Source organism: Pantherophis guttatus, chromosome 2 (genome assembly GCF_059756535.1).
Source record: "Pantherophis guttatus breed Tessera chromosome 2, ASM5975653v1, whole genome shotgun sequence".
NCBI lineage: Eukaryota > Metazoa > Chordata > Lepidosauria > Squamata > Colubridae > Pantherophis > Pantherophis guttatus.
This window is the reverse complement of record NC_142064.1, coordinates 129,658,079-129,684,024: the sequence shown is the minus strand read 5'-3', so window position 1 is coordinate 129,684,024 and position 25,946 is coordinate 129,658,079. Positions and strand designations below refer to the sequence as shown.

Sequence of the window (25,946 nt, the reverse complement as noted above, 5' to 3'; positions counted from 1 at the left end):
TTTTTCCCAAGCATCTGGTATAGGCAGATGTTGGTATGTTGGAGAGTGTTGGTAGTGTAACTGAAGAACCATTCACTAGTGGGTTCAGGAATATGACTGATCATCCTTAATCTGTGGTACACCTCTACAACATCACATCTTTATATCTACCATGCATTAATTGAAAATGTTGCTTTGTCTTCCATGAATTTGGCTATTCCCCTTTTAAAGTTTGTGGTCATTACAACTCCTGAGCTATGCATTGTCTAGATATTAATCTTTATTTTTATCTGTCTTGAATCTCCCACTGTTTGCTTTTAATAAATAATTCCAGGTCCTGTATTACAGCAAATAATATTTTTTTTCCTTTTCCACACAAAGACTCCTCTATGGTATCCCTCTTACTAAGCAGTTGTACTGTGATAAACTAAATTGCCGGGGATCATAGAAGATTCCTTGTTAAAACACATGGTAGATATCTTTTCGCTTGGCATTGAAAAGCTGTTTTCAAGGAAATTGGTGCTTAAATCCCTGAGTCAGATGTAGGAAGAAATAACATGACTTGGGTAGTCCTCAGTTGAGGCAGAATTTGAACCTAGCTTTAATATTCAACCTGAGTTTAATATTCAAGGAACCAGGCAATGTGTCCCACTGTCTCATTTGTTGCTCAATGCCATACCAAGTCTAGGGTGTATCATTATAACCCCTTATTTCATATTTCATTCTTCTCAATTATATTTTTCTTCTAGGGTGCAATGGGTCCCCGTGGGCCACCTGGATTACCCGGAAAACCAGGAGATGATGTGAGTATTATTTTCTTAAACATCCCAATATTGGGATCAGCATAGGTTAATCAGCTTAGGTGAAGGAGGAGTTTGCTAGAAACGTTACGTTCAAATGTTTATTTAAAGATTATACCTTGATCAATTACCCTACTCCAATATATCATTTGTTCTCAGAAGGGAGATGTGGATTCTAATATAATTATGCTGAAGGGGAAGGTATTTGTAGACTTTGACAGAAGCCAAGGTCTACAGAGGTATACCATTTAAAAGAAAGAATGAATTGTTGCATCACAACCCACTGAGAACACAAATGCAGAATAGAACTGGAAGGGACCTTGGAGATCTTCTGGTCCAACCCCTTGCTCAAACAGTAGACCTTATACTGTTCTGGACAAATGGCTGTCCAATCTTAATAACCTCCAGTGTTGGAGCATCCACAACTTCTGTAACCAAGCCATTCCACTGATTAATTGTTCTCACTGTCAGGAAATTTCCCCTTCTTTCTAGGCAGGATCTCTTTCTATCCATTATCTTTTGACCTGCCTTCAGGTGCTTTGGAGAAGAAGGTCGGCCCCTTCTTCTCCGTGACAGCCTTTCAAATATTGGAAGACTGCTATCATGCCACCCCTTGACCTTGTCTTCGTTAGACTAAACATATCCAGTTCCCCTAACAGTTCATTAACTGAGAATGTTTACTGGCTGATCAGCTGTTGAGAAGAAAAACAACAACCCAGAAAGCTAAAAACTAGGCAAGAATTAAGTAAAAAGGGACATGACTGCCCCCCTGCCCCCAGCCAGGAACACCCCACATAATACTATTTTGTCCCAGATTCTGTTTGTCAGTCATATGTGTACGAAAGTTTAGTTCTTTTTCATTTAAAAATGATACCTTATCTAATTTTGGGGCTCTTGAGAAGGAGGAAGAACAGTCAAGGGTTGTCTGATTCTTCTGTATTTCTCTTTGTGCAAGGAAAAACACATCTCGTACTTTTAAAAATAAAGATGACTTTCTGTGTTTGCAATATTTTGACAATAGAATGCTGGACTTTATCATAGATCAGGCCCAGCCAAGCAGAGTCTTGATGAGTCTTATCCACTTTTTTGGTGATATATTTTGTGTAAATGGGATCCTTCCTAAATAAAATTGCATCCACTTTGGGTTTTTTTCAGGGTGAAGCAGGCAAACCTGGCAAATCAGGAGAGCGTGGATTACCTGGACCTCAGGTATGGCTGTGTCCTCCGTATCAGTATAGATAGTTAGATTCAGAAACCACAATCCTGCAATTTTATCTTACGGGTTATAAGAGGCACAGTATAAAATTATAGTCTTTGGAGCCAAAGTGTCTTTCTTTTCTCTTCCTGGTGACAGGCTGAAAATTGCAACCTTCATGATGCTAAGTGGGCAGTACTAACACCCTGATTTTTGGGTACCATTACTGCAGCACTGTAATTCTGTATATCCTAAAGTGAAAGGACTGATGTTAAATCAGGATACTGAAAGGAGGAAGTAAATAACAGGGAGCAAGCAAAATATTCCTACCTTTCCTTTAATGATGAAGATAATCAGATTGAGAAGAAAATGAAGGGTTATAAAAGCCCTTTTTTGACAGACTTTGTTTTCTTCTATTATGATAAACGTCTGTGGGTCCGATTGATCTAGGTTCTATGTAAATGACTATCGCATTAGAAACCCAGTTTTTCCTTTAGCTTTTGCAGATATTGTACTTTTATGAAGTTAGTAGCAATGTAGGAATCGTTGCATGTGTGTTTTAGAAAACGTGTCTATTTTTTTTAACTAATTAATTTCTCATTTAAATTTAGGGTGCTCGAGGTTTCCCTGGGACCCCAGGTCTTCCTGGTGTCAAAGGTCACAGAGTAAGTTTGTATTTTGCAGATGAGACTTTTAAATTTTAATTTAATTCAGAATTGATCCCTATGCTTCTTTCTCTCTCTCTCACTCTCCTAGGGATATCCTGGTTTAGATGGCTCTAAAGGAGAAGCTGGTGCTCCAGGTGCTAAGGTAGGACTGAGAATTCCCATCCTAAGATATGATTGGTGAAAACCCTGTTATTTTTAGCATATTGTTAAGCTTACATTTTTTTATGCATTTAATTCATTTCCCCTCCCCCCTCCCAAATATTAAATTATAACTTATCATTTCCTACTTTTTAAAAGGAAAGCTTCAATTATGTTGAATCCAATGGTTGCAGGCAGGAAAAGCAATATTAACCATTCCTAGATTGAAATTCATTTGATAGAAAAACAATTTCCGCTGTCATTTTGCTAGCCTAGATTTTTTTTTTCCAAGGAAGTTCCATAAAAAGGAGCAGATAGGGTTATTGTAGAAGGGAGAAACACTCCCTGTTAAAAGGATGCTGATTTCTACTGATACAGAAATCAGTTCACCAGAGATGGCAAGTTTTACAAATCAGACACTATAAACAATGAGACCGGTAATCAACCTCTACTTCTATATAAACATTTTTAAAAGGAATTTTACATTTGTTTTCACTTTTTAAACTATCCAGAAAAAACTGTTATTGGAAAACAGTTAAATCATGATTATATTAATTATGCCATATTGATACAGTGCATACTTCTACTGTAGATGTATTATTTTATGGCCACCAATTGGCGTTCCTTTTGCTAACCTCTGTGATGTCACTTACCCATTGCATTATGATATCTCTAGCCATCCTATTCATCTTAAAAACAATTGGTAGTGTATATTAAGACACTTGCATTACGAAGAAATATGCATGAGGATTCCCAGGACACTTACGTCCTACTTTATGCTGTGATAGACAGACAATCAATCAATCAATCAATCAATCAGAATAGAGCTGGAAGGGACCTTGTAGGTCTTCCAGTCCAACCCCCTGCTCAAGCGGGAGACTCTATCATTTCAGACAAGTGACTTGTCCAGTTTCTTCTTAAACACCTCCAGTGATGAAGCACTCACAACTTCTGAAGGCAAGCTGTTCCACTGATTAATATTTTTAACAGTTGACACTTTTGAACGGTTGACAGTTGATGCTCATTTAATTGCTTATGCAAAATAATGTCAGGCTCTAAAAACCAAGAAAAACATGCTAAGTTTCTTCTAAGCAGTTTCCTTTATAGTTCCTCACCTACAGAAATCTCACCAAACTAAAGGAAACTATTTGCATCATTAAAAATATATTCTGAGAACTTCAAGGGAGGAGGAACTGTCTTGACCTCTGTCTCCCAACCCTACTATCTAAATTTTGCTATCTAAATTTTGCTCCTCTGGAATATAGAATCTCCCTCCAGGGAATCCAGAGCACATTCCACCTCAGTAACTTCCAGTTCTAGAAAACTGGAGTTCTTTTGCAGCAAGAGAATTCACCTCAGGTAGCCCTTGTTTAGCAACTGCCTGATTTAATTAACTACCGTTCACAGTTCTGACTGTGATGAAAAAGTAACTTTGAAACCAATGTTCACATTTATGATCTTCGCAAGTCTTTAAAGCAAAGGAAAGCTGAAGTAAGATAAGCTTTCACTTATCTTGGTTGGTTTCACTTAGCAACTGCTTTGCTTAATGACTGAGTTGCAGATCCCAATTATGATCACTAAAGAGAACTCCCTGTACTCCCTGAAGAGTGATTAAGTATCATAAAAACATGACTAACTTGGTACCAAGCTGGAACTGACTCATCTCTTACAGAATCTAATAGCTATAGGGCAGTGATGGCTAACCTTTTTGCCATCGCGTGCCAAAAGCGGGGGGGCACGCACCCACACCCATAATTCTATGTGCTCCGCACATGCATGTGCAACCCCCCCCCCCCCGTGGTCCCCCCGCTTTTGGCACTTGATCCGGCCCTCCAGAGGCCGGAAATGGCCCATTTGCTGGCTTCTGGAAGTTGGCAAATGGGCCATTTCCAGCCTCCGGAGGGCCTTTCAGGGGGGTGGGGAAGGCTGTTTTCACTCTCCCCAGGCTCCTAAAGAGGCTCTGGAGCCTGGGGAGAGCAAAAAACGGGCCTTTTGGTCCTACTGGAAGTTGGCAAATGGACCATTTCCGGCCTCCAGAGGGCCTTTTGGGGGGTGGAGAAGGCCGTTTTTGCTCTCCCCAGGCTCCAGAGCCTCTCTAGGAGCCTGGGGAGAGTGAAAACAGGCCTTCCCCACCACCCCCCAGGCCTTCCGGAGGCAGGAAACCCCCTGTTTCTCTACTTCTGGGTGGCCCAGAAGGCCTGAAAATCAGTGCACCGGAGCTGAGCTCATGTGCCCACTGATATGGCTCCGCGTGCCAGCTGTGGCACACGTACCATAGGTTTGCCATCATAGCTATAGGGCATCCTCTAATGAAGATGTGTTGAAATGGCCAGCCATCAGTTAGCTATTGATGTGTTTTCCATGCTTGTGAATTGCCCTCTAGTGTTCCCTTGATGCAAAAGGTAGTAATGATTTTGCAGCTGAGGCCAACCACGATGTCCCAATCTGTTTTATATTTTCTTGGGCTGTTTGATGACACAGATTTCTAGTTTACCATTGCTTCTTTTTTCTCTAGGGTGAAGCTGGATCTTCTGGGGAGAATGGTTCTCCTGGTCCTATGGTGAGGATCTATTGCTCAGTTATTTTTAATCATTATCACAACACCAACATTGTAAGTTGGCCATTGTCCATATCTGATTATCCATATAGAGCAGGGGTGTCAAATTCACGGCCCGTGGACCAGATGTGTCACGTGCTGGCCCCACCCCCACCCTGTTTAGCGAAGAGGAAAAAAGTCCCAATATGTCATGTGATGACGCGAGTTTGACACCCCTGATATAGAGTGTCAGCGTTCCAGGAAAACCCCAACTCCAAGTAAAGACACGGAAGCAAGCATTTTCCAAAGTTCTCTTTACTAGAATAGGTAAACTGGCACATCTGGGAAAACCCGAATCTGAAAAGCCCGGGTTTTCCTTCAGTAAGTCAAAGCTCCCAAAACCATCCCCTTTCTCCCTAGTCGATCACATGCTCCAATTAACGTCCGTTCTATCTTGACCCAGCCTGACCACTCCTTCTCCAGATGCTGGATTGCCCTGACCTTGACTGACAGGAAGAATGCTATTATGTCTACTAACCCCCTGTCCTAAATCCCCCCTCCTACTTTCCCACACATGAGGAAGTGGCAGCATTGAAGCTTCCAGCCTAATATGGCTTCCAAGGCTGACATAGAGCATACTTTGTCTATCTACATATCCCTTCTTTGCATCCCTAATAGGTTAATGCAAACAAACTGCATTTACATTTTGAGTTCCATGGAATCTAGATGACACAGGTAGAATTCTCATGTAAAGTAGTTTCCTACCCATGCTTCCTTAGTCGCAGCATGTGTGTACTCATGCATAGTATCAATCACGGAAAATGCATACACGCAAACAGTAGAGTCCTATAGTATTCAGATCTCTCTCACTGCATCTCTTGCTTTATATCCTAGTAGGCATTTCATTGGTGAATTATTATTATTATTTATCGCATGGCCCATTCACATCATATTTTGATAAAAACAAAGCGATAAACATACAAAATATGAAATATTTCTAGATTACAGATACAATTTTTTGCATCTGTCACAGCCAGGAAATCAGCAAAGTCTCCATTATAGACTCTTTTTTTGGCATTCTGCCACTATATGTTGAATAGTTTGTCTTTTGGCCCCACAGTCGCAATTCAATGATGGTATAGAGGGCGTCTCCACATCTACCATGGTCAGTGTGAATTCGGTCCAGTATTGGGGAACTAGAAGATAAAACACACAGGATATTAGTTTTAGACGATAACTCTCTTGAAGGACAGTAGGGCTGTAATACCTTTTTAACTTTTGCTTCTACTATTCCTTAGGGTCCCCGTGGCCTTCCAGGTGAAAGAGGACGTCCTGGCCCATCTGGTGCTGCTGTAAGTATCAGCATAGTTTGAACGCTACAAATCTTGCCCCGTGGGTATGTTGCTTGAGTGCTTTTTACAGCTACAGAATGTATACACGCATCCATGCCTTCAGCAGAAAACCCCTCCCCTCTTTACAATTGCCATCTCATTCACTGTGGCCAATTCAATCTCCCAGATTAACGGTATATCCTCCTAATGTAAAGGATGAAGGAAAATTAATGCAGTACTATGGTGGCTGCGCAGGCAAAGCACACATACTTTTTAATATACCCTTAGGATAAGGATGGTAGCATTTACTGTGTGCCATGAATAGTGAAGCTGTACAAAAGCAGTGTTAATTAAAGAGAAGCATTTGTGTAGAAAACAGTTTTAATTATCTTGTGGTCTGGACCTCAAATATAGGATTAAATTTTGTGCTAAACCTGTCTTGGGCACCTTCTAGTTGTGTGGACCTAAATTCTCAGAAATGATTGGGCTGTTTAGAAAAGGCATTGGAAGTTGCCCAGACTGAGGAAGGCTGCAATAAAAGAAAAGCCAATGCATTGAGGTCTTCCTTCCTCTTCCTTCCTTTCTTCTTTTCACCTGCCTTTCCTTAAGTACCATGTAGCACAAGATTATGGAAGTAACATGTAGTGAGGATTGCCTTTTGAAGTTCAGCTTCTAGGTTAATGGTTCTAGGAGCAACTTCTGGAAGGCAGGAGAAAAAAATAGCAATGTAGCTGTAAATTTGGATGTACCTGCAATGCTTAATCTCAGATTTTATAGGATTATTAGAGACCCAGTTTGTATAGTGGTTAAGGCATCAGGATAGAAACTGGGAGACCATGAGTTCTAGTTCCACTTTAGGCACAAAACCAATTGAGTGACCTTGGGCCAGCCGCTTTCTTTCAGCCCTAGGAAGGAGACAAGGGCAAACCATTTCCCAAAAACCTTACCAAGAAAACTGCAGGGATTTGTCCAGGCAGTCAGCAGGCATCAACACTGACTCAAAGGAACAAAAATAATGTAGTCATAGGACTAACACATTGATTGGACAATAGAAAGGACTTCTCTGTAAAAAGTTATTGGAACAGACCTATTCCATATATTTGCTTATTTTGTTCTTGTCCAGTCCTTTCTCCAAGGAGCATAAGATGACATACATGGTCCATTCTGTTTGATCTTCTCAAAAACTTTGCATAGCCAATTAGTCTGAGAAATGGTGATTTGTCTAATGTCAGTGGATAAATTCTGCAGTGTACTATAAGTACAATGCAAAACAAAGCTGACTTTCAGGTGCAGATTTTTTTACAGGGCTGTAAGTCAAATAAATGGACCCCTTGGTCCATTTCACATCTCAAAAATATGTGATTCCTTATTTGCCACTGTACTAAACATTGCCTGAAATCTCTTTGGCTTTTTTTTTTTACCACATGGTAAAATTTCTCTAATGGTCATTATAAAACACAGCAGGACTGTTTTTGGCCCAGGTTCCAGACTGTTTATTTGCACAGATTTGAAATGTTGAAGAAGTTAAGGAGCTGAAGTAATCAAGTTACTCAATAGCAGTAAGTCCAGATTTCCAGTAGTAAGAAACAGTAGGATTTACTGTTTCCTATGACTACATTTAAATCCACCATATTGAAGACCTGTAAGAGATTGAGGGAAAGTGAGGGACAAGATACTCAGAATAGGTGAGTCCCAATTGAAGAGATGTGAGGGAAAAAATTAAGAGATTTTGTTTTTATTGACTGACTGCAATACATTTGAGGGTGTGAAGTGACTCTTGAAAACCTACCCTGTTTTTACCCCAGTATAGCATTAGATATAGTTTCCTAAAATCTATGTCATTCTTGTTTTCTTGGTTTTGCCACTACATGAGTCTTGGCAACAGGAAGGTAATTTCCTGGTGACTATTTTGTCCTCACTGTAGTTTTTATAAATTTCTTATCGCTCACCAAATATAAAGACAGTTTATACTTGTGATGGAGAAAAAAAAAGATTTTTAATTGTAATTGTTAAAGCAACAACAAACACATCTTAAAAATAGTTCCACTTCAAAATAGGGGAATATAAACTTTTCAAGGAGAAAGCAAATAATTTTATTCGAAGTATACAGTTGGGATGTTTAAAAGGGGTTTTAACTAGGCCTAAGCAAATAATTCAATAATTGTTTGCAATTGAGCGATCCTCTAGATTTTCTCTTTGAAACCACAAAACGGTCTTATCAAAAGCTCTTCTGAGTTATCTGAGTAGTTTATCATTTAAGGAGTTATGTTTGCACAAACTTAATTTTTTACTATAATTGAAGGGAGGCATGTGAAGGAGGCATGCTTTTTGTTTTGCTTTAAGTCCTTTGATGGCATCCCTGTGAGGGCTTTGGAGAGTCACGTGACCCTTCAGCCTCACCTTTCCATTTGTTTTCCTGGCCCGTTGCCTGAGACAGGAGCAACGAGGCCAAGCAATTAGTCTTTAGTTACAGGAGGGCAGGAATGTCAACCCATTAGCTGCTGAGAAGGACTCCTCACAAGAGGCCCTGCTCAGGCTCTGGGATTGTGTGAGATTAGAACTATAGTCCTGTAGAAAAGTACAATTTTTTCTAAAACCCGTTGTTCGAGGAATAGCCGTAGATATGGCTCAGATGTCCTAACACTGAAAGATGATGTTGTTTGTCGTGATTTTTTTCAAGGCTAGCATGATCTTCCTTTTTCTCTTGTGAACCAAAGACATAGATGATTAAAAACCAGAATTTTTCTATAGAACTGTAGCATATCTAACTTGAAATTTAAAGAAAGCTAATTTAGACCCTTTTTATTCCAGCTATTGCATGCCTCCAAAACTGGGAAGTTGTAGGAATGAGCCTCAAGTATCTTTTCATTGCTTGCATTCTCATGAGCGTGTACCTTCTCACATACTCCATTTTGCCTCAAGAGATAGAGCAGTATGTGAGCAGATTTCTCCTCATGTAACATATTTCTTCTTCCTTTTTCTCCTCCTTGGCTTCCTGGCATGCCTCCAACTCTCCAGAGAAGATGTTAGTGTGCTGATGGAGAACAAGGGAGTAGGGCAGCTATTAGATAGCTAAAGATTTGCTCGGAATTCTAAATCCATTTGGCAGCAAAACTCCAAATATAAGAATACTGTTGTATGATGAAGTATAATTTTCTGAGTCAGTATTTTGTTCACACAGGGTGCTCGTGGTAATGATGGTCTCCCTGGTCCAGCTGGTCCACCGGTAAGTAATTAAGTATTTTAATTTTTCCCCTTCTGGAAAATGACCATGCTATTTACATTTATTGTTATTATAATAATATGATCTAACTTTTCTAAAAATAAAACCCTCTCCTCGTGATATCATGAAAGACAACAACATTATATTGTAAAACCTATCCTCTATACCAAAGACTGCAATCTGATAACAAATACTCATGCTTTGTTTCAGAATTAATATCAAAGCTTTGCAAAAAGGGGGAAAAAAACAAACCAGGTGGTATTTAAAAGATGAAAAAAATATATGGTGTTTTCATAATAACAGCAATGATAGTAATAGGTGTCTTGGGTACAATCCCAAAACAAATGAAGCAGCACTTGAACCCCATCAAAATTACAAAATTACTATCAGTCAATTGCAAAAGGCAGCGTTAGTCAGAACAGCTTGTATCTTGCAGCAATACCTTTAATGCCATCAAATATCAACATCTGCCTATCCCAGCTCTTTGGGAAGGACTCAATAGTTGGATAAAAATGCCAAATCTGATCTGAACATCTGGCTGACTGTGTGACAAACTATAATGATTATTAAAGGAGCAGGGAGACAAATTCTGAGGCATATATCTGTCATACAAATTGTGAAAGCAGAAGGAAACAGATACAAAAACTATGAGATGTTTCCATATGAATATTTTTATTTAACCTGAGAGAACAAGAGATTTTGGAAACACTAATGGGTGGTATAGTTAGAGAAGGAGAACAGCCTGCAAAAATGGGAAACAATGTAGGAAGTCAGAGTAGGGTAAGGTTGAACAAGAACAGATATCCATAAGGATATCCAAATCTGTAAAATGACAGATGTGGCATTGCAATTCAAGGCCTGCCCCTTTTATATATGCATGATGTAATACTGTGCCTATTATTGTGTTACACATTTACACACATGTACACCAGTGGTCACTGCAGCTGAGAAAAACTATAATTGGGATGTGAGGAGATGGGAAACTATTCAAGGAAGATGCCAGATGGTCAAAGCAACAACAATTTGGGCATTTTCCTTTTGAACAGACACAACAGGACTGAGGAATATTAAGGAATATTAAGGCAAGCTGCAAAGAACAAGATTGCTCTAGCAAAGATTAAAGATATCTAGAAAGATACCTTCAGAGTGGTAAATGAAGGGGTAAAAACAGAAATATATTTTTTGTTTGTTGTACAATGAGGAGCAGCTTGATAGTAGAAAGGGCATAGGGAAGAAATGGTGAATAATGATTTTTTTTCCCCAAAGTGTAAAACATTGTGCTCACATCTTCAGAATCAAGGATGCAACTGATTTTTGGAGCAAATGTTTGATTAAATACTATTTAACATTTCGAGCAGTTAAATTATGTTTTTACTCTAGCTAGACCTGTGTAATAGAAGCTTTTTAACTTATAATAGTTATTTTACTGGGAAGTAGAAAGCATTATTACAGAATAAAAAACAGTTATGAAATGTAATACTGCAGTAAATTAGTATTGAAGGAATATTATTTTACAATTACTTGGTGACCACCTTTGACTGTTCATGAGTCAGTCAAATTTGTCAAGTTATTCATGTCAATTTCATTCTTTCTTTTTTCCAAATAATTTTATTAAGAATTACAAATGAAAGAAATAAAAGTAAATACAAACACAAAAGTACAAAAAGAAAATAGTGTGAAAAAGAAAGAAAGAAAAAGAACCGAAAAAGAGTAACCTCCCCCTTCATTCCAGCAAGTAAAAAACAATTTTAATAGCTTATCACCATCTCTAAATATAACATAATTTCTCTTTTCTCCACCTAGTTAATCTCTTAAGTAGAAAACATAAATCCATAAGCTTCATCAAATGTTCCTTGTCAACAAAATATCTGGGAAAGGAAGCAGATACGACTTTTTTCCTCTTTTAGCCCTGATCAAATAAACCAACTTGATAAATTTTCCCTGAATTTTTAATGAAATATCTAATGAATAACTCATGAGAAGAAAAGAAGAAAGACTCTTTGAAGGTAGTTTATTAAAAACAAGGAACAACAATAATCTTATACATTGAAACTAGACTGGATCTGACACAGATTCCAAATTCAAATTCCAATAATATCCAACCCTTTCAGTTAATTATGATAAATATATTACGCAACTCTGGATTTGTGCTTTCCCCCCCTCCAGACAGCATCTATTACATCCACTTTTTCCTTGTTTGAACCTTTCTATATTATTATAAGCACCTTTTTTCCTGACCAAACTTCTAAATAAAAAAAAAAATTGGAACAGATGGAGAACTGGGACAGTGAAGGGTGTTGAGTGCTCTTTTTATTAAATCTAAGAGTAACTAAACACATCAGCAACTTTATTTCTTGTCTCAGTTTGACCAAAGACTTGTTTCAGCCACAAATACATTGGGAAGCTCAGTTCAGCTATAACTGTCTACCTCTACATTTAGATAATTCCGTTATTATATTTTAGGAGTGAAATGCACAACTGCTTAAATGAGCATCAAAATTCTAAATGTTTAAAAGAATTCAGTTCTGCTTTTTGGCAAGCTCACTAAAGCCACTTGTTTTGTTTCCTTTTTTCAGGGACCTGTTGGCCCTTCTGGTGGACCAGGGTTTCCAGGAGCTCCAGGTGCAAAGGCAAGTCATGCTTCAAAGCCAAAGTAATGTTTCTGCAATTGTGCAGCATAATTGCATCCACCTCCCAGCCTTCTATATGTCACTATGCTAACTCGACACTGTCCATCTTTCATTCTTTTGATTAGTTTATCCATCTGAAGAATAAGGAAAAGAAACAAGATTTAATCTCCCTGATTTTTTTTTTTTTAAAAAGGAAGAAAGTACAGGTAGTCCTCGACTTACCTCAGTTCATTTAGTGACTGCTCAAAGTGACAACAACACTAAAAAAAAAGTGACCTATGACCGTTTTTCACAGTTACCACCTTTGCAACATCCCGATGATCATGTGATCAAATTCCAGATGCTTGGCAATTGGTTCATATTTATAACTGTACTGTGTTCCTACAAGTCATGTGAATCTCTTTTGTGACCTTCTGACAAGCACAGTCAATGGGGAAGCTAGATTCACTTAACAACCGGGTTACTAACTTATCCACTGCAGGGATTCACTTAACAACTGTAGCAAGAAAGGTCATAAAAAGGGGCTAAACTCACTTAACCAATGTCTCATTTAACAACAGAAATTGTAAATCAAGGTCTACCTGTATAGACTGGATTTATATTAATAGATCTTTCAGGACCCATTTTTGATTTTGAGGAGTATTTTAGGGGCTGACAGCCTGAGAATTTTAAGGAATATGAATTATACTGAAGAATTTTGTGATTCCATCTTGTCCAGTCTTGTTCTATTTTATCTGTTTCTGTGGGTGCATAATTTGCTGCAGTGAAATGGAAAAGCAATGAGTCTAGCTAAGAAAACAGTACAAGGAGAAAGCAGGCGTAGGAATTTTTCAAGACTTTTAGAAAATGTCTTGAAATAGTGGCTAATATAAGGCTTGTGAATATCCTATATAGGATAATGTGAAGACCTTTGAGTTGGTGGCAGATGAACTAATTTAGACTTCTTTTTTTTAGTAATGATGATTTTGTTTGAAGGGGGAATATCCTTAACAGAATTAAAGCCCATTATTGAATATGTTTAAGATGCTGAGCCTGTCGATCAGAAAGGTCGGCAGTTCAGCAGTTCGAATCCCTAGCGCTGTGTAACGGAATGAGCTCCTGTTACTTGCCCCAGCTTCTGCCAACCTACCAGTTCGAAAGCATGTAAAAATGCAAGTAGAAAAATAGGGACCACCTTGGTGGGAAGGTAACAGCGTTCTGTGCGCCTTCGGCACCTAGTCATGCCAGCCACATGACCATGGAATTGTCATCAGACAGCGCTAACTCTTCGGTTTAGAAACGGAGATGAGCACCGCCCCCTAGAGTCAGGAACAACTAGCATGTATGTGCGAGGAGAACCTTTATCTTTACCTTAATAATGTGTTTTAAGACCACAAATCAAAATAATTTGTTTTAAATCAAGGGAAATTCTCCCATTCACTTCCTCATCTGGAAAGTTTGTTGAAATATTTATATTGCAACAATTATCATATGAAATAATAGTTGAGACTTGAAAAATTCGCTGGTGAAAAAAAAATCTCATATCCATTTCCTGCTAAATTTTGCTCTTGCCATAGGTCTTCCCTCTCACACATTCATTCACCATCCGTTTGAGAACAGACGTAGAAATTGCTGACTGTGAATTTAACAGTAGCTCACATTCTTGGACATTTCTGTGTTCAGATGGAATCAACTCTTGTAAAAGAATACTCTGTTTTCTGTGTACTATTGGCTCTGTTATGTGTACTACAGTACTTTTTCAACAATATCTTCATTCCTCAGTGTGTTCATATTCCTTTCAAGTATTCCTGAGTATTTGGCCCAGGCCGTCTTTTGCTCCAGGCTTGAAATCAGAATTTTGCTAAAGGGGCAAGGCAATCACAGAATCAACCCCCCCCTCCCCAGGAGACCTATCATAATGTTATGGGCCTTGGCTCAGCTTCACAGATTTCCTTATTGTAAGGCTCATTAGGGCAAGGAAAAACACAGAGACAGCCGGAGAGAATGGCCTTCCCCTGGGAACTCCGAAAACCACGTGGTTTCTGATTTTAATGTGCTAATCTGCTAGTGGACTAGTTTCTAGGGTTACTAGACAGTGAAGGGGCCATGTGTATATGTGTGAGGGGAGCTGGAGATGGTAGGAAATGAGGCCCCTTGTGCAGTATCCCACAAGAACTAACAATGGGTCTTCTTCATTAACAAAGTGCCCTTGTTACAAAAGATGAAGAAAAGAATCCTTCTGAAGGGAACATCAGAGATAATAAGATGGGGTGAACGAGGGGAGAGGAATATTAGCATTTTGCATTTTAGGGATGGTGCTTTCTTTGGGAATGGGGAGAAGAGCAAGAACAGAAAAGCCTAAAAACTTGGTACGAAATAACACGAGAGTGTGTAAGCTTTCAGATTCTCCAGAACTCTTTATGAATTGATCTAATCTGAAAAGGAGAGTGGGAAAGAAGTGGACAAAACCAAAAAACAAGTTTCGCAATTTGGGATTTTGCAATTTAAAGAGTAAGATTTTAATTGTCCAAGTTACTAAAAAAAAAAAAAAAAAAAAAAATCAGGGTCTTTTTCCCCCCATCCCAGCCTGCCTCTTATCCGAGGCTTGTTTTAGAATTCCTTTCCTTGGTCAAAATATCAGAGATCATTGTCCAGAAACCATGGTAATCTATTATGATTGCTTAGTTTATTTAATTTATTTTAAATAAAGAAATATTTCACATTGGGAGCATCACAGCTTATTTATTTATTTAGCATATGGCATATCATACTAGCAATATAAATATTTCACTTAAATTAGTAAAGCACAATAAATATAAATGTTAAAAAGATCTGGGTTCAAATACCAATGTATTGGCCATTAAACCACTGAAGCACAGCATCATTAATATTAAAAAAAACCCAGCTGGTCATGATGTGATCTATAGTTTGACATAGACCCCACAGTCACACTGAAGGGAGGATACCCCCTTTATACAGAGAGACACCGGCAGACACTGCATGAGGTGCAAATCCTATTCAGGATTGTCCATTGCTGACGTGATAGTTAAAAGCTTGGCACCTTTTTTGTGGAGTCATTTATTTCTCTACCTATGTCTGGGTGTTCAGTGACCCATTTGGCTTTCCTTTGGAAATCAATGTTAAAGTTTTTTTTTATTATTTTTTTATTTTTATTTATTTATTTATTTGTCAAGCATGTGTAAGATAACAGATATAAGTATAAACATTATTATGAATATATGAAATGGATACGAATAAATGGGGACAGTAGGACAGGGACGGTAGGCACGTTGGTGCGCTTATGCACCAACAAAATCAAGTTGTTGAGCAGATGTTGAGCAAGTGCCAGTGGGGGCTTCCGGGATTTGAGTTTTCCTGCTAATAAATGAGGAAGATCGGCATGTACCAGTAGGAGTGAGTTGTTCATAATTTTTCTTGATTTTCTCACTTAGTGCATCTTGTCTTCATAAAGCTGGCAGTGCTATATGGCTCACAACAGGAAGCCAGCAAAAAGTTTGTAGAGATTCTCAGACATCCAGGTCATGGTTGTCCCAAAGGTGCTTTTTCAGGAGGCAACTGGACTTTCTTATTTTTTTTCTTTTGAAGACCTTTCAAGCATTTCAAAGAAGCCAGCAAGTTGGGATGATTTTAATACATCTGCTTATAATCCTCATGGTGTCGTTGAGTCTGATGTCCAGTTTATTAGTTTTACAGCTGTTAAGCCATACAGAGGCACAGTATTCTGTGGAGTAGACCAACCCTAATGCTGATGACCTGGCAACTGAAGCTCCCCATTTAGTTCCATATAATTTTTGGAGTGTGTTGTTCTTGTATTGATTTTTGCCACTATATCCACTAAATGTATCTTATAGGGGAGAGTCCAGTTCAATGTTACTCAAAAGTACTTGTGGATGGGATTATAGGGGAGTAAATTGTTGTTTCAGTAGACCTTCAGGGCTTCATGTGCTAGCTTTTTGTTAGGTGGAAGCATGTAGTTACCGTTTCATTGGTGCTAGGAGTGAATAATTTCCCCAAGGTTTTAAGATCTTCAGAGAGGAGGCTGTCTGTCACTTCCATGAGTTTTTCTTGTACTGCTATGGTCAAATCATCAGCGTATCCAAATTTGCGTCCCAGCTTTAGACCATTTCATCACAGCTTTATACCACTTTACAGAGGAAATGTGAGATCTGAGTGTGGTCTCTTTTAAAGAACAATGCAACCATGTAAGTTCTGAAAATAGGGGAAAATAGAAAGGAAAACTATTGGCCCAAAGTTGCAATCACCAAGCTCTTCTTATAAAATACAGCCTGATTATTCGTACAGGTCACAAAGAATCTAGTAGTTTTTTTCCCCTGATGATATTTAAATTCTTATTAGTAGTGTGACCCAGGAAAGCCTTTGATTGTCCAGCTGCAGGAAGTGTGTAACCTCCATCAGTTCCAGGGCCTATCAGTTCTATTGGACTATGCAGGCCACATGGAGTATTACACTCTAATGGTGGGTGAGTCCATTGCCCATAGGAGGGAGTTTTTAGGCGCTTTAAGAAGTGCCTTAAACATTTGCAAGACTTAAGGCAGTCCCAAAGGTGCTTTTTTCAAAAGGCAACTGGACTTCCTTTGCTTTTCCTTGAAGACGTTTCTCTTCTCATCCAAGAAGTTTCATCAGTTCTTGAATTGAGACAACCTGGATGACTAAGAATCTCCATAGGACCCTTAAGGCAGTCATTCTGCCTCTTAAACTCATCTCAACCACCCAGTGAAAAGAACCTCAAATATTTGCCTCTTCAACCACATTGAGAAGTTCTGAGTGGCAAAATAGGAATGGTGGTGGGACATATGAATTCCATGGTCTGCCCTTTTTGCATCCTTCTCTTTATGGATATCTTTGCTGTTTGGTTGGGTTTTTTGTTTTTTGTTAGTAATTCATGTCCCTTTCTTTATATCTATTCAGGGTGAAGCTGGTCCCACTGGTGCTCGTGGCCCTGAGGGTGCCCAAGGCTCTAGAGGTGAATCTGGATCCCCTGGTTCTCCAGGACCTGCAGGACCTCCAGTAAGTACTCTAGTTCTTAAAATACGTTCAAGATCCAGAATCTTTAGATGATGTGAAGATGGTTTACAGTAGTTCACACATAGGCAATCTACCACCAATGAGTTGCATACAATCCTTGGCCGTTTTCTATGTAAGCAGGGAGGAGACCACAATGTACATTTTTTTATCTTGCTTTCTGCTTGATTAGACATCACCTGATGATTGGGAATAATGGCCGTTCTTGCTGCTGTTAGAATAGAATAGAATAGAATTTTTATTGGCCAAGTGTGATTGGACACACAAGGAATTTGTCTTTGGTGCATATGCTCTCAGTGTACATAAAGAAAAAATAAAATATATTCATCAAGAATCATAAGGTGTATGTGAATGAGCATGCATATAGACTCAGACATAGTTTATGGGAGAAATTACCCTGGTTTGTAATTGGCAAATGCTCCCACTTTTTATGGACCTTAGTTTAGTGGACTTTGGATACAACATGAAAAAAATCTGTCCATGCACTGTATAGCTTTAGGCATGTGTAAAGTCTTACCTGTCATTTTACATTTGTGCGGAATTTATAAAATGTGCAAAATACATATGCATAAAATCCTACTCCCATGTTAAGCTTACATAAAATGTATACAAGATACACATCTAAAATTTCTTTTGGATCTAACAAACATTTCGTGTTTGGATTTAACAGACCTTTCTTTGTTTCTATTAATCTGCTAAAACTCAGGTTTACTGTATGTATCCAGAAATTTGTTCTACCATTTAAATGGCTAACGATTCTGAATTCTAAATTCATAAGCCACCAGCAGCATGTGCACAACATTTTAATGCTGGAATGGTGCCTTGTTTTGTTTTGTTTTTTAATCTGGTCCTTCAAAGCCAAATGTAGTATGCAGAGACTGTGCGATGTATTCCATCAAGTTTCTGCTAACATTTACCTGCAAAGTTTTGTACAAAAGCCACAGTTATGTACACATTTGCACATTATCATCTTCACTTGCCCACGTTGATCTGATTATAATAAAATAAAACATGCCTACAAATGAGAGGATTTGTTTGTCTCTTAATGAGATACAAATCATAGTATTGGCAAGAATTTTGAAATTTGAAATTTTGAAGAATTCAAGATAAGAACTGACAAGTTCACTCTTTTCATATTAGAAACTCCTTGAATCTTTGCAGGGACTGAGGTTTTAGGAACTTTGGAAACAAATTCTAATTTGTTTTATAAAACCATAATGGCAAGTTAAGCTGTAATTGCAAATTAAATATCTGTCTATTTGATATTGTTTACTCCAAATTACTTTGACATATTTCAAAATCAGAACTTTTCTATCCATTGCTGTTTTGGGTTTCTTCTCCTTTATCAGACTATTAGTTATGGTGGGGGGGGACTCTAATTTGATACAATGTCCTTCATTTAACAGTATGGCTGTGAATAACCTGGGAAGGAAAAAAAATACAGTTGTGACCAATTTTGTGGTTTAAGCCACCTGTTTATAGTTCATTAGTGTAAGAGCCATTGCTCTCCTACAATAGTAATCAAACATATTCTAATCAAAAGATACGTATAAGATAATTTTGTTGGTTTCAATTAAATTGCATATTAGGAATAATTAACATGTTTAACACATTACTACACTTTATATTTTATAATGACCTTTTATAACTTGACTTAAGAAAAATAATAGTTTACCAATAGCTTTGCAATTTAATAAAATTAAGCAAATTGTGTTCTTAAAAATCTCTGAAGGTATTTTGTTCACAGATTTCTTCTTGATTTTAGGGCAACCCTGGAAATGACGGAATCCCTGGTGCCAAAGGATCAGCAGTAAGTAACACCAGAGGTGGTATTCAGCAGGTTCTGACCAGATCTGGAGAACCAGTAGTGGAAATTTTGAGTAGTTCGGAGAACCGGTAGTAAAAATTCTGACTGGCCCCGCCCCCATCTATTCTCTGTTTCCTGAATCCCAGCTGATTGGGAGGAAATGGGGATTTTGCAGTAACCTTCCCCTGGATGGGGAGGGAATGGAGATTTTACAGTATCCTTCCCCTGCCACACACACCAAGCCATGCCCACCAAGCCACGCCCACAGAACCGGTAGTAAAAAAAAATTGAATCCTACCACTGAGTAGCACATTAGATGGATATAAAGGCAGAGCTAATTGGAGACTTTGGAAGACTTGAGGAACATTCACAGAATTTCTGGCCTAAGCTACCTATTGAAATTCTGAACATTAGCAGTGGTCTTTCTGAATAGCTTGCTGTGTCTCAATCCACCTGCATTTCTCATTCCTAACTCTGGGCTTCTTGATTCGATTAACAGGGTGGTCCTGGCATTGCTGGTGCTCCTGGTTTTCCTGGCCCACGTGGACCCCCTGGGCCACAAGGTGCAACAGGACCTTTGGGTCCCAAAGGTCAGGCGGTAAGAAACACATATAGGGATACCGTGAAACTTGTGATGTGCCTGGTGGTCCAGATTGATTGCTCAAGATCCTGCCTCTTGCATCTGTTCTGAGATGCCTTCATTCTGGGTGATTCATATCACGGGTGCTTCATTCTGTGCCTGTTTCTGGATGGCTTCTTCTCATACTGATCTTAACTGGGATTTGGCCATGGATGGTTAAAGAACAATGTCCACCTTTTCATCAAGTTTGCCTGCCTACAGTCACTATTATAATTGTTGCCACTGGTCTATTATTTCCATAAAGTTCTATATGTGGACTTAAAAGAAGGGAGTGCAATTTTTCCTTATTTGATTGTTTCAGGGGCATTTGAAAGTGGTGAGAAATATGTTTGAGTTTCTCCAAAACCTGGAAGGCATTATGATTGATTTTTTTGCTATCCTTAGCAAAGGAGAGGGAGGGAGGAGAGAGAGAGAGAGAGAGAGAGATTTCGCTTAATCCTCTGGATCTCTGCAATTAATGGAGAATTTGGGGGAGCAGAGGGATTTTTCACTTGGGCTGGGCATGTGGCCATCAGATAGAGAACAGAAGATTGCTTTGCTTCAGTGATCTAGTATTGTAGTGCCAAAAAATGTGTGACAATATGAAGTATTTCTAAAAGAGCACAAGGAGACTGCAGAAAATGTAATTAATTCTCACTCTACGTGATTTACATTTTGGGAAGATGACAGCTGGAAAATTCAATGCTAAACATACATAGTAAAGAGGAAATCTTCTTGCGCTCAACGACCGACTTACTTCCAAGTTAACTCGCTTGGGATGGCATTGCTAGTTAATTAAATGTGATAAGAAATACAAGTCTATGCTTTTATAAACTAATAAAAAACGATAAGCTTTGGGGACCTGAATGGAAACCCACATGTTACTGAAGAATTCTCCAATGTGAAATTATTGATCTTCTAGACATGCACCTTATATCTAAAACAGCCTCTTTACTGAAGAATCATGAAGTTCATGCAAATATCCAACATCATGATGGACTTAAGCAGCTTTAAAACAGGGACGTCAAACTTGCAGCCCGCGGGCCGGATGCATCACGTGCTGGCCCGCCCAATTTAGCAAAAGTGGGGGGGGGGGAAATCCTGATACGTCATGTGACAACGCTGTGAAAGTTTGACACTCCTGCTGTAAAAGATTGCAGGCATACCCTGGAAAATTCATAAAAAGTACTATTAAAAATAATTACTGGGGTGTATTATATCCAAATAGGGAAATGAAGCCTATTTAAGTAACAGTGAGTTATAGGCTGAACTGAACAGGTGCTGTTACAAAACCATGGTTTGAAACTGATTCAGAAGACATGCAAGCACAGCAACCTTCTGCTCTTCCTCAAAGACTTTTCAGCCTTCCACATGAGCCCAAGAAAAAGAAAAATTGCCAAGAGATGTTAAGTTTCCATTCATGCAAGTTCTGAAGCACTTCTGATTTTTTTTTTATTTAAAGTACTCACAGCCCTATTTCAGAGCAGTCGTCTGCCACGAGCAAGACTTTGTGGGTCACTTCGACCACTTGAGCTTTGCTGGACTCTTTAGCCATAGCAATATTTTTTTTAAAAAAAACTTTCCTATTTAAAAAATGTAGCAGAAGATAAGGAAAGTCAAATTGGTTCAAAATAGGCTTTTACTCATCTTTGGAACAAATCATTTGAAAACTTCCTGTCAGCAGATAATGCCTGTGGAAAATTTGCAGGGTTTTTTTTTTTTTTTGTGGACCTAAAGGGGGTATTTTCAGGGAAATTCTCCCCATTGTTGCTGAAGGAAGATCCTATTCCTCCCAGTTCTCTATAAGAATTACGATTCTCTGTCCAAAGTCTGCTTCTTCTATAGTAGAAAATTCTAGCTTTTCTTCCATACTCTAATGTTTTCCTTGCCTCTTTGCCTCCGGTTCTTGCCCTTTCATCTAAGGACTGAGCACTTTCTTTATTGTTAAAGCGTCCCTTGCATCTGATTCTGCTTTAAAGGTTTTGCTGGTTTGATCAGTAGGTAGCCTAAAGTGATACAGATGTTGTTGTATTCTCTTAACATTTTTCTTTCTATCTCTATAGGGAGAGCCTGGAATTGCAGGCTTCAAAGGTGAACAAGGCCCCAAGGGTGAACCTGTAAGTAATTGATCATGTGCATGTCATTTTACGCTAGACTTAAATGTATGCTCTCTTTTTTTACATTCTTTGTTAAAGTTTTGTTTCTACAGGAGTCCTCTGATCTGGCTAGGGAATTCTGAGGGTTGTAATCCCCCTCTCATGGTTGAAGGGCAACCATGGAGAGGGGGTTAATTTCATTGTTTAACATGCAGATATTACTACAACTCTTCTGATAATTACAATACTACTATGTTCAGAAAAGGCATATCATAAGTCATTGGGAATTCAGGCTCCGAACAGTATTTGGGGAAAGTTTATTTTCTTCCCTGATGATGCACTTGCAACTGTAATTGCATTATTATTATTTTTCAAATCCAAAAGTTTGAGAAGCGTTCAATACATTTCTTCCCTATTTTTTCTGTTATAAGGGGCTTTCGTGAACAGGTAGCCTGAAGTTCATAAAAATTAATGTCTATATTTTCTCTGAGCTTGCTAGATTTTTATATAAGGATGTGTTGTTTTCACAGTCCCTGTGTAGAGAAAATCAGAACAGAACAGAATAACAGAGTTGGAAGGGACTTTGGAGGTCTTCTAGTCCAACCCCCTGCTTAGGCAGGAAACCCTACACCACTATCAAATCAAATAAGCTCAATTAGGACCAAATGTACAATTGAAATCTTCTACAAAATCTGGAATTAATTGTGCAGTTTAGATTTATAGTTGTTAGATTTTTCATCTGGACAAAAGAAATGTTACATTCAACATAGGTGACTGCAATCCCATTTTCTCCACTCCACTCCACCAATGTATTCCTAACAAGTAGATTGGAACCAATTTATGCCTTTTTATTGCTAAAAATACTTTGGGCTGCTAGAACTGCGCTACAGAAATCTAAGCAGCCACTACATGGGAGCAAAGAGGTAGCGAGATGTTTGCTATCATCTACTGGTCATCCAGATTTTCACAGCCTGGGTTTGATAGCTATCGAATGAGTGCCTGAATGAAAAGAATAATTTGTTCCTTTAAAAGCTGGATGCCAATAGGAATCTAAAGCTTTGATAGGAGAGAGGTGCTGCACACACAAGGTCCCAGGTTCAGTTGTTTTATATACTCAGTTTAATTTCCAATTAAAAAGGTCTGAGGCTGCTTATAAAGATCACCATTTGGAACCCTTGTAAAATTCCTTGCTTACGGCATATAAAAAGTTTGTTTAGTAGCAGAACTGAAAAAGAACCTTGTTCTAGGAAAGCACTAACAGTATTGGCCATGCATCTGACTCCTACAAGGATATTTCGTGTGCTTCCCATTCTTCTTTTCCCATTTGCTCACTATCTGGTTTCAATATAGGTCCTTCCTGTGTATCTGAGGGTGGCGCGGTGGCTCAGTGGTTAAGACACTGGGCTTATCAGCTGGAAAACCAGCAGCCCAGGTTCAAGACCTGAGCTCCATGTGACGATGTGAACTCCTGTCCTCACCCCCAGCTCCTGCCAACCTAGCAAATCGAAACCATACAAATGCAAGTAGATAAATAGGTACCACTTTGATGGGAAGGTAACAGTATTCCATGTCGTAATGCTGGTCACATGGCCACAGAAAAGTCTTTGGAAAGTGCTGGCTCAATGGCCTTGAAACGGATATCAACACCCCCACCCCCACCCCCATAGCTGGCAATGACTAGCGGAGTAAAATCCTCAGGGATTCCTGTGTATCTGAATCTTTCCAGATGAATAGTCTTTCTGGTTTTCAATCTTCTTAATCAGGTAGTCCTCATTTACTACTGTCTCTTTGCAGTTATGACAGTGATGAACTTTGCGACCAATCCTTGAATTTACAACTTTTGTAGGTCTGTAAAGCAAAGCACAGTTGCGGTTTCACTTATCTCTTCACTTAATGACCAGGTTGCCAGACCCAATTGTGGTCATTAAACAAAGATGACCTGTATAGTTTAAACACAGGATGGATCCAGGATGTCTGGATATTTGAAAATATGTTGAGAATTAAGTTGCTTTAGGCCCAATCACAGGTACATCTTTGCAAGTCTAGAGTTCCCACACAAACAGCAGCAAAGTAGGAATCCTTTGACCAATAGCTGAGCTAAGAGAAGTGACAAACTGGCACTATGTACTTATTTCCATCTTTACAACTGGCCCACAGATCTTATCCTGCCTCCTAAGGTGTCACCTAATCAGTTGCTTAAAAAAGCATCCCTTTCATCCCTCAGCAAACATACAAGAAAATTGCTAGCATTTTTCTCCAGTGCATCATGTTTTTCTATGCATGTGTCACCTCCTTTGTTTTTTAATAAAATCTCAGAGGTATTCTGAGGTGAAACTATGGACGAAGAAGTGTATTGTTTAAAAGATACAAATAAATGAATAGAAAACCCTCAAAATCTTCCCACCCCTTCCAAAAACAACAACAACAACAAAACACCCTCAGCTGTTTGGAAACCCCTAACCTCCTGCAAGTCTAGCATTTCTGCACTTTGTTTCTTAATCAGGTCACTATGTGGGAACTGGTAGATTAGGTGAACCCGAACTCCCTTCCTCTGAGAACACAGGTCTAATAGTTAAGGCAACAGGCTAGAAAACAGGAGACTGTGAATTCTAGTTCCGTCTTAGCTATGAAAGCTGGCTGGGTGACTTTGGGCCAGTCATTCACTCTCAGGCCCACTCACCCCTCAGAGTTGCTGTTGTGAGGAAAATAGAAGGAAGATGGAGTACTAGATATATTCGCCACCTTGAGTTGATTATAAAAATAATTAAAGGATACACAGCCACACACTCACATACACACACACTGTATGTGTGTGTATATGTCTGTGAGTGTATATGTGTGAAGTAACTTTTATTGCCTTGAGATAGCATTTCTCTATCTCATGTCACTGGCATGGGAATATACCAAAATAGCTTGAATTATAACATCATGGAGCTCTATTAACTGGACTGTACTTTGGCCTACAAGGCTTTCCCTTTCCTTTACCACTTTTTCTGTCATTTTTTAAAGACAGAAATAAAGCCTAGCTTTTTTTTTGTTGTTGTTATAAAATCTCTTTTAGGTGCATGGGGAAAACCATGGTATTGCATTGAACTCTGCTTTTTATTTTTGACGCTGAAGGTGGATGGATATATAAATGACCCATTGCAGGGGTGGGCTTGCCCTGTGAAGTTCTTTAGTGCCATTTATATAAAATGTTTATTATGTAGCTTATCAGCCTTCATAGATAAAATGCAGTTTTGGTATTCCAGCGAGTTAAGGAATTGTCTGGGTTTCCCAGATTATACTGAACCATATTTATATGTCCTTTGTTCATTTTAGATAGCATTGCTTTTTCACCTAACTACTTCCAAAGGATGGAACTTAATTTCTGTCTAAATTAAAAATGTGTCTTCTAATTTAAAAGCATCAGTGTTAATACTGTGTTCCATGTGTATACTGCCATCTGAACAGTGAGAAATGGTAAAATATGATGAGAACTTTCAAGAGTACCAGTTTCTAGGAAAGAAATCATTGGTATTTATGATAAAGTTATGATGCAAGTTTTATTTAGATGAATAAATAGGGTGAGTGTAAGATGAAGGGCTCAGAGCATTTATGTTTCTAGAAATATTTATCCCCATCAGATAACTAGAGAAATTCAGAGCCACAAGTTTTGTGAGAATAAAGTAGCTCTTTCCATTTTCTCATTCTAATGTAGGCTGCCTTGCTACAATATGTACAGACACACACACACACACACACACACACACACACACACACACACCACAACACATATCATTCATCCCTTAGCTTTGATATTTAGGGATCAGAAGGTTGAGTAATTTCTACCCACCTAATAACTCCTCTTTCAAACATAATATCAGAAGGTTGGTGATGGC

At 38.7% G+C, this 25,946-nt stretch overlaps 1 protein-coding gene across 7 annotated transcripts in view; it reads left to right on the top strand.

Annotated features, from left to right (window-relative positions):
• Positions 1-25,946, top strand: part of COL2A1 (collagen type II alpha 1 chain) — a 90,610-nt gene that overhangs the window by 21,194 nt on the left and 43,470 nt on the right. For all 7 annotated transcript variants that reach the window (XM_087886701.1, XM_034419183.3, XM_087886700.1 and 4 more), the window contains 12 exons: positions 729-782; positions 1,935-1,988; positions 2,586-2,639; positions 2,731-2,784; positions 5,296-5,340; positions 6,615-6,668; positions 9,829-9,873; positions 12,447-12,500; positions 17,430-17,528; positions 19,309-19,353; positions 19,850-19,948; positions 22,033-22,086. In XM_087886701.1, the coding sequence (XP_087742827.1) occupies positions 729-782; positions 1,935-1,988; positions 2,586-2,639; positions 2,731-2,784; positions 5,296-5,340; positions 6,615-6,668; positions 9,829-9,873; positions 12,447-12,500; positions 17,430-17,528; positions 19,309-19,353; positions 19,850-19,948; positions 22,033-22,086 (711 nt within the window). The remainder of the gene's footprint in view (positions 1-728; positions 783-1,934; positions 1,989-2,585; positions 2,640-2,730; positions 2,785-5,295; positions 5,341-6,614; positions 6,669-9,828; positions 9,874-12,446; positions 12,501-17,429; positions 17,529-19,308; positions 19,354-19,849; positions 19,949-22,032; positions 22,087-25,946) is intronic.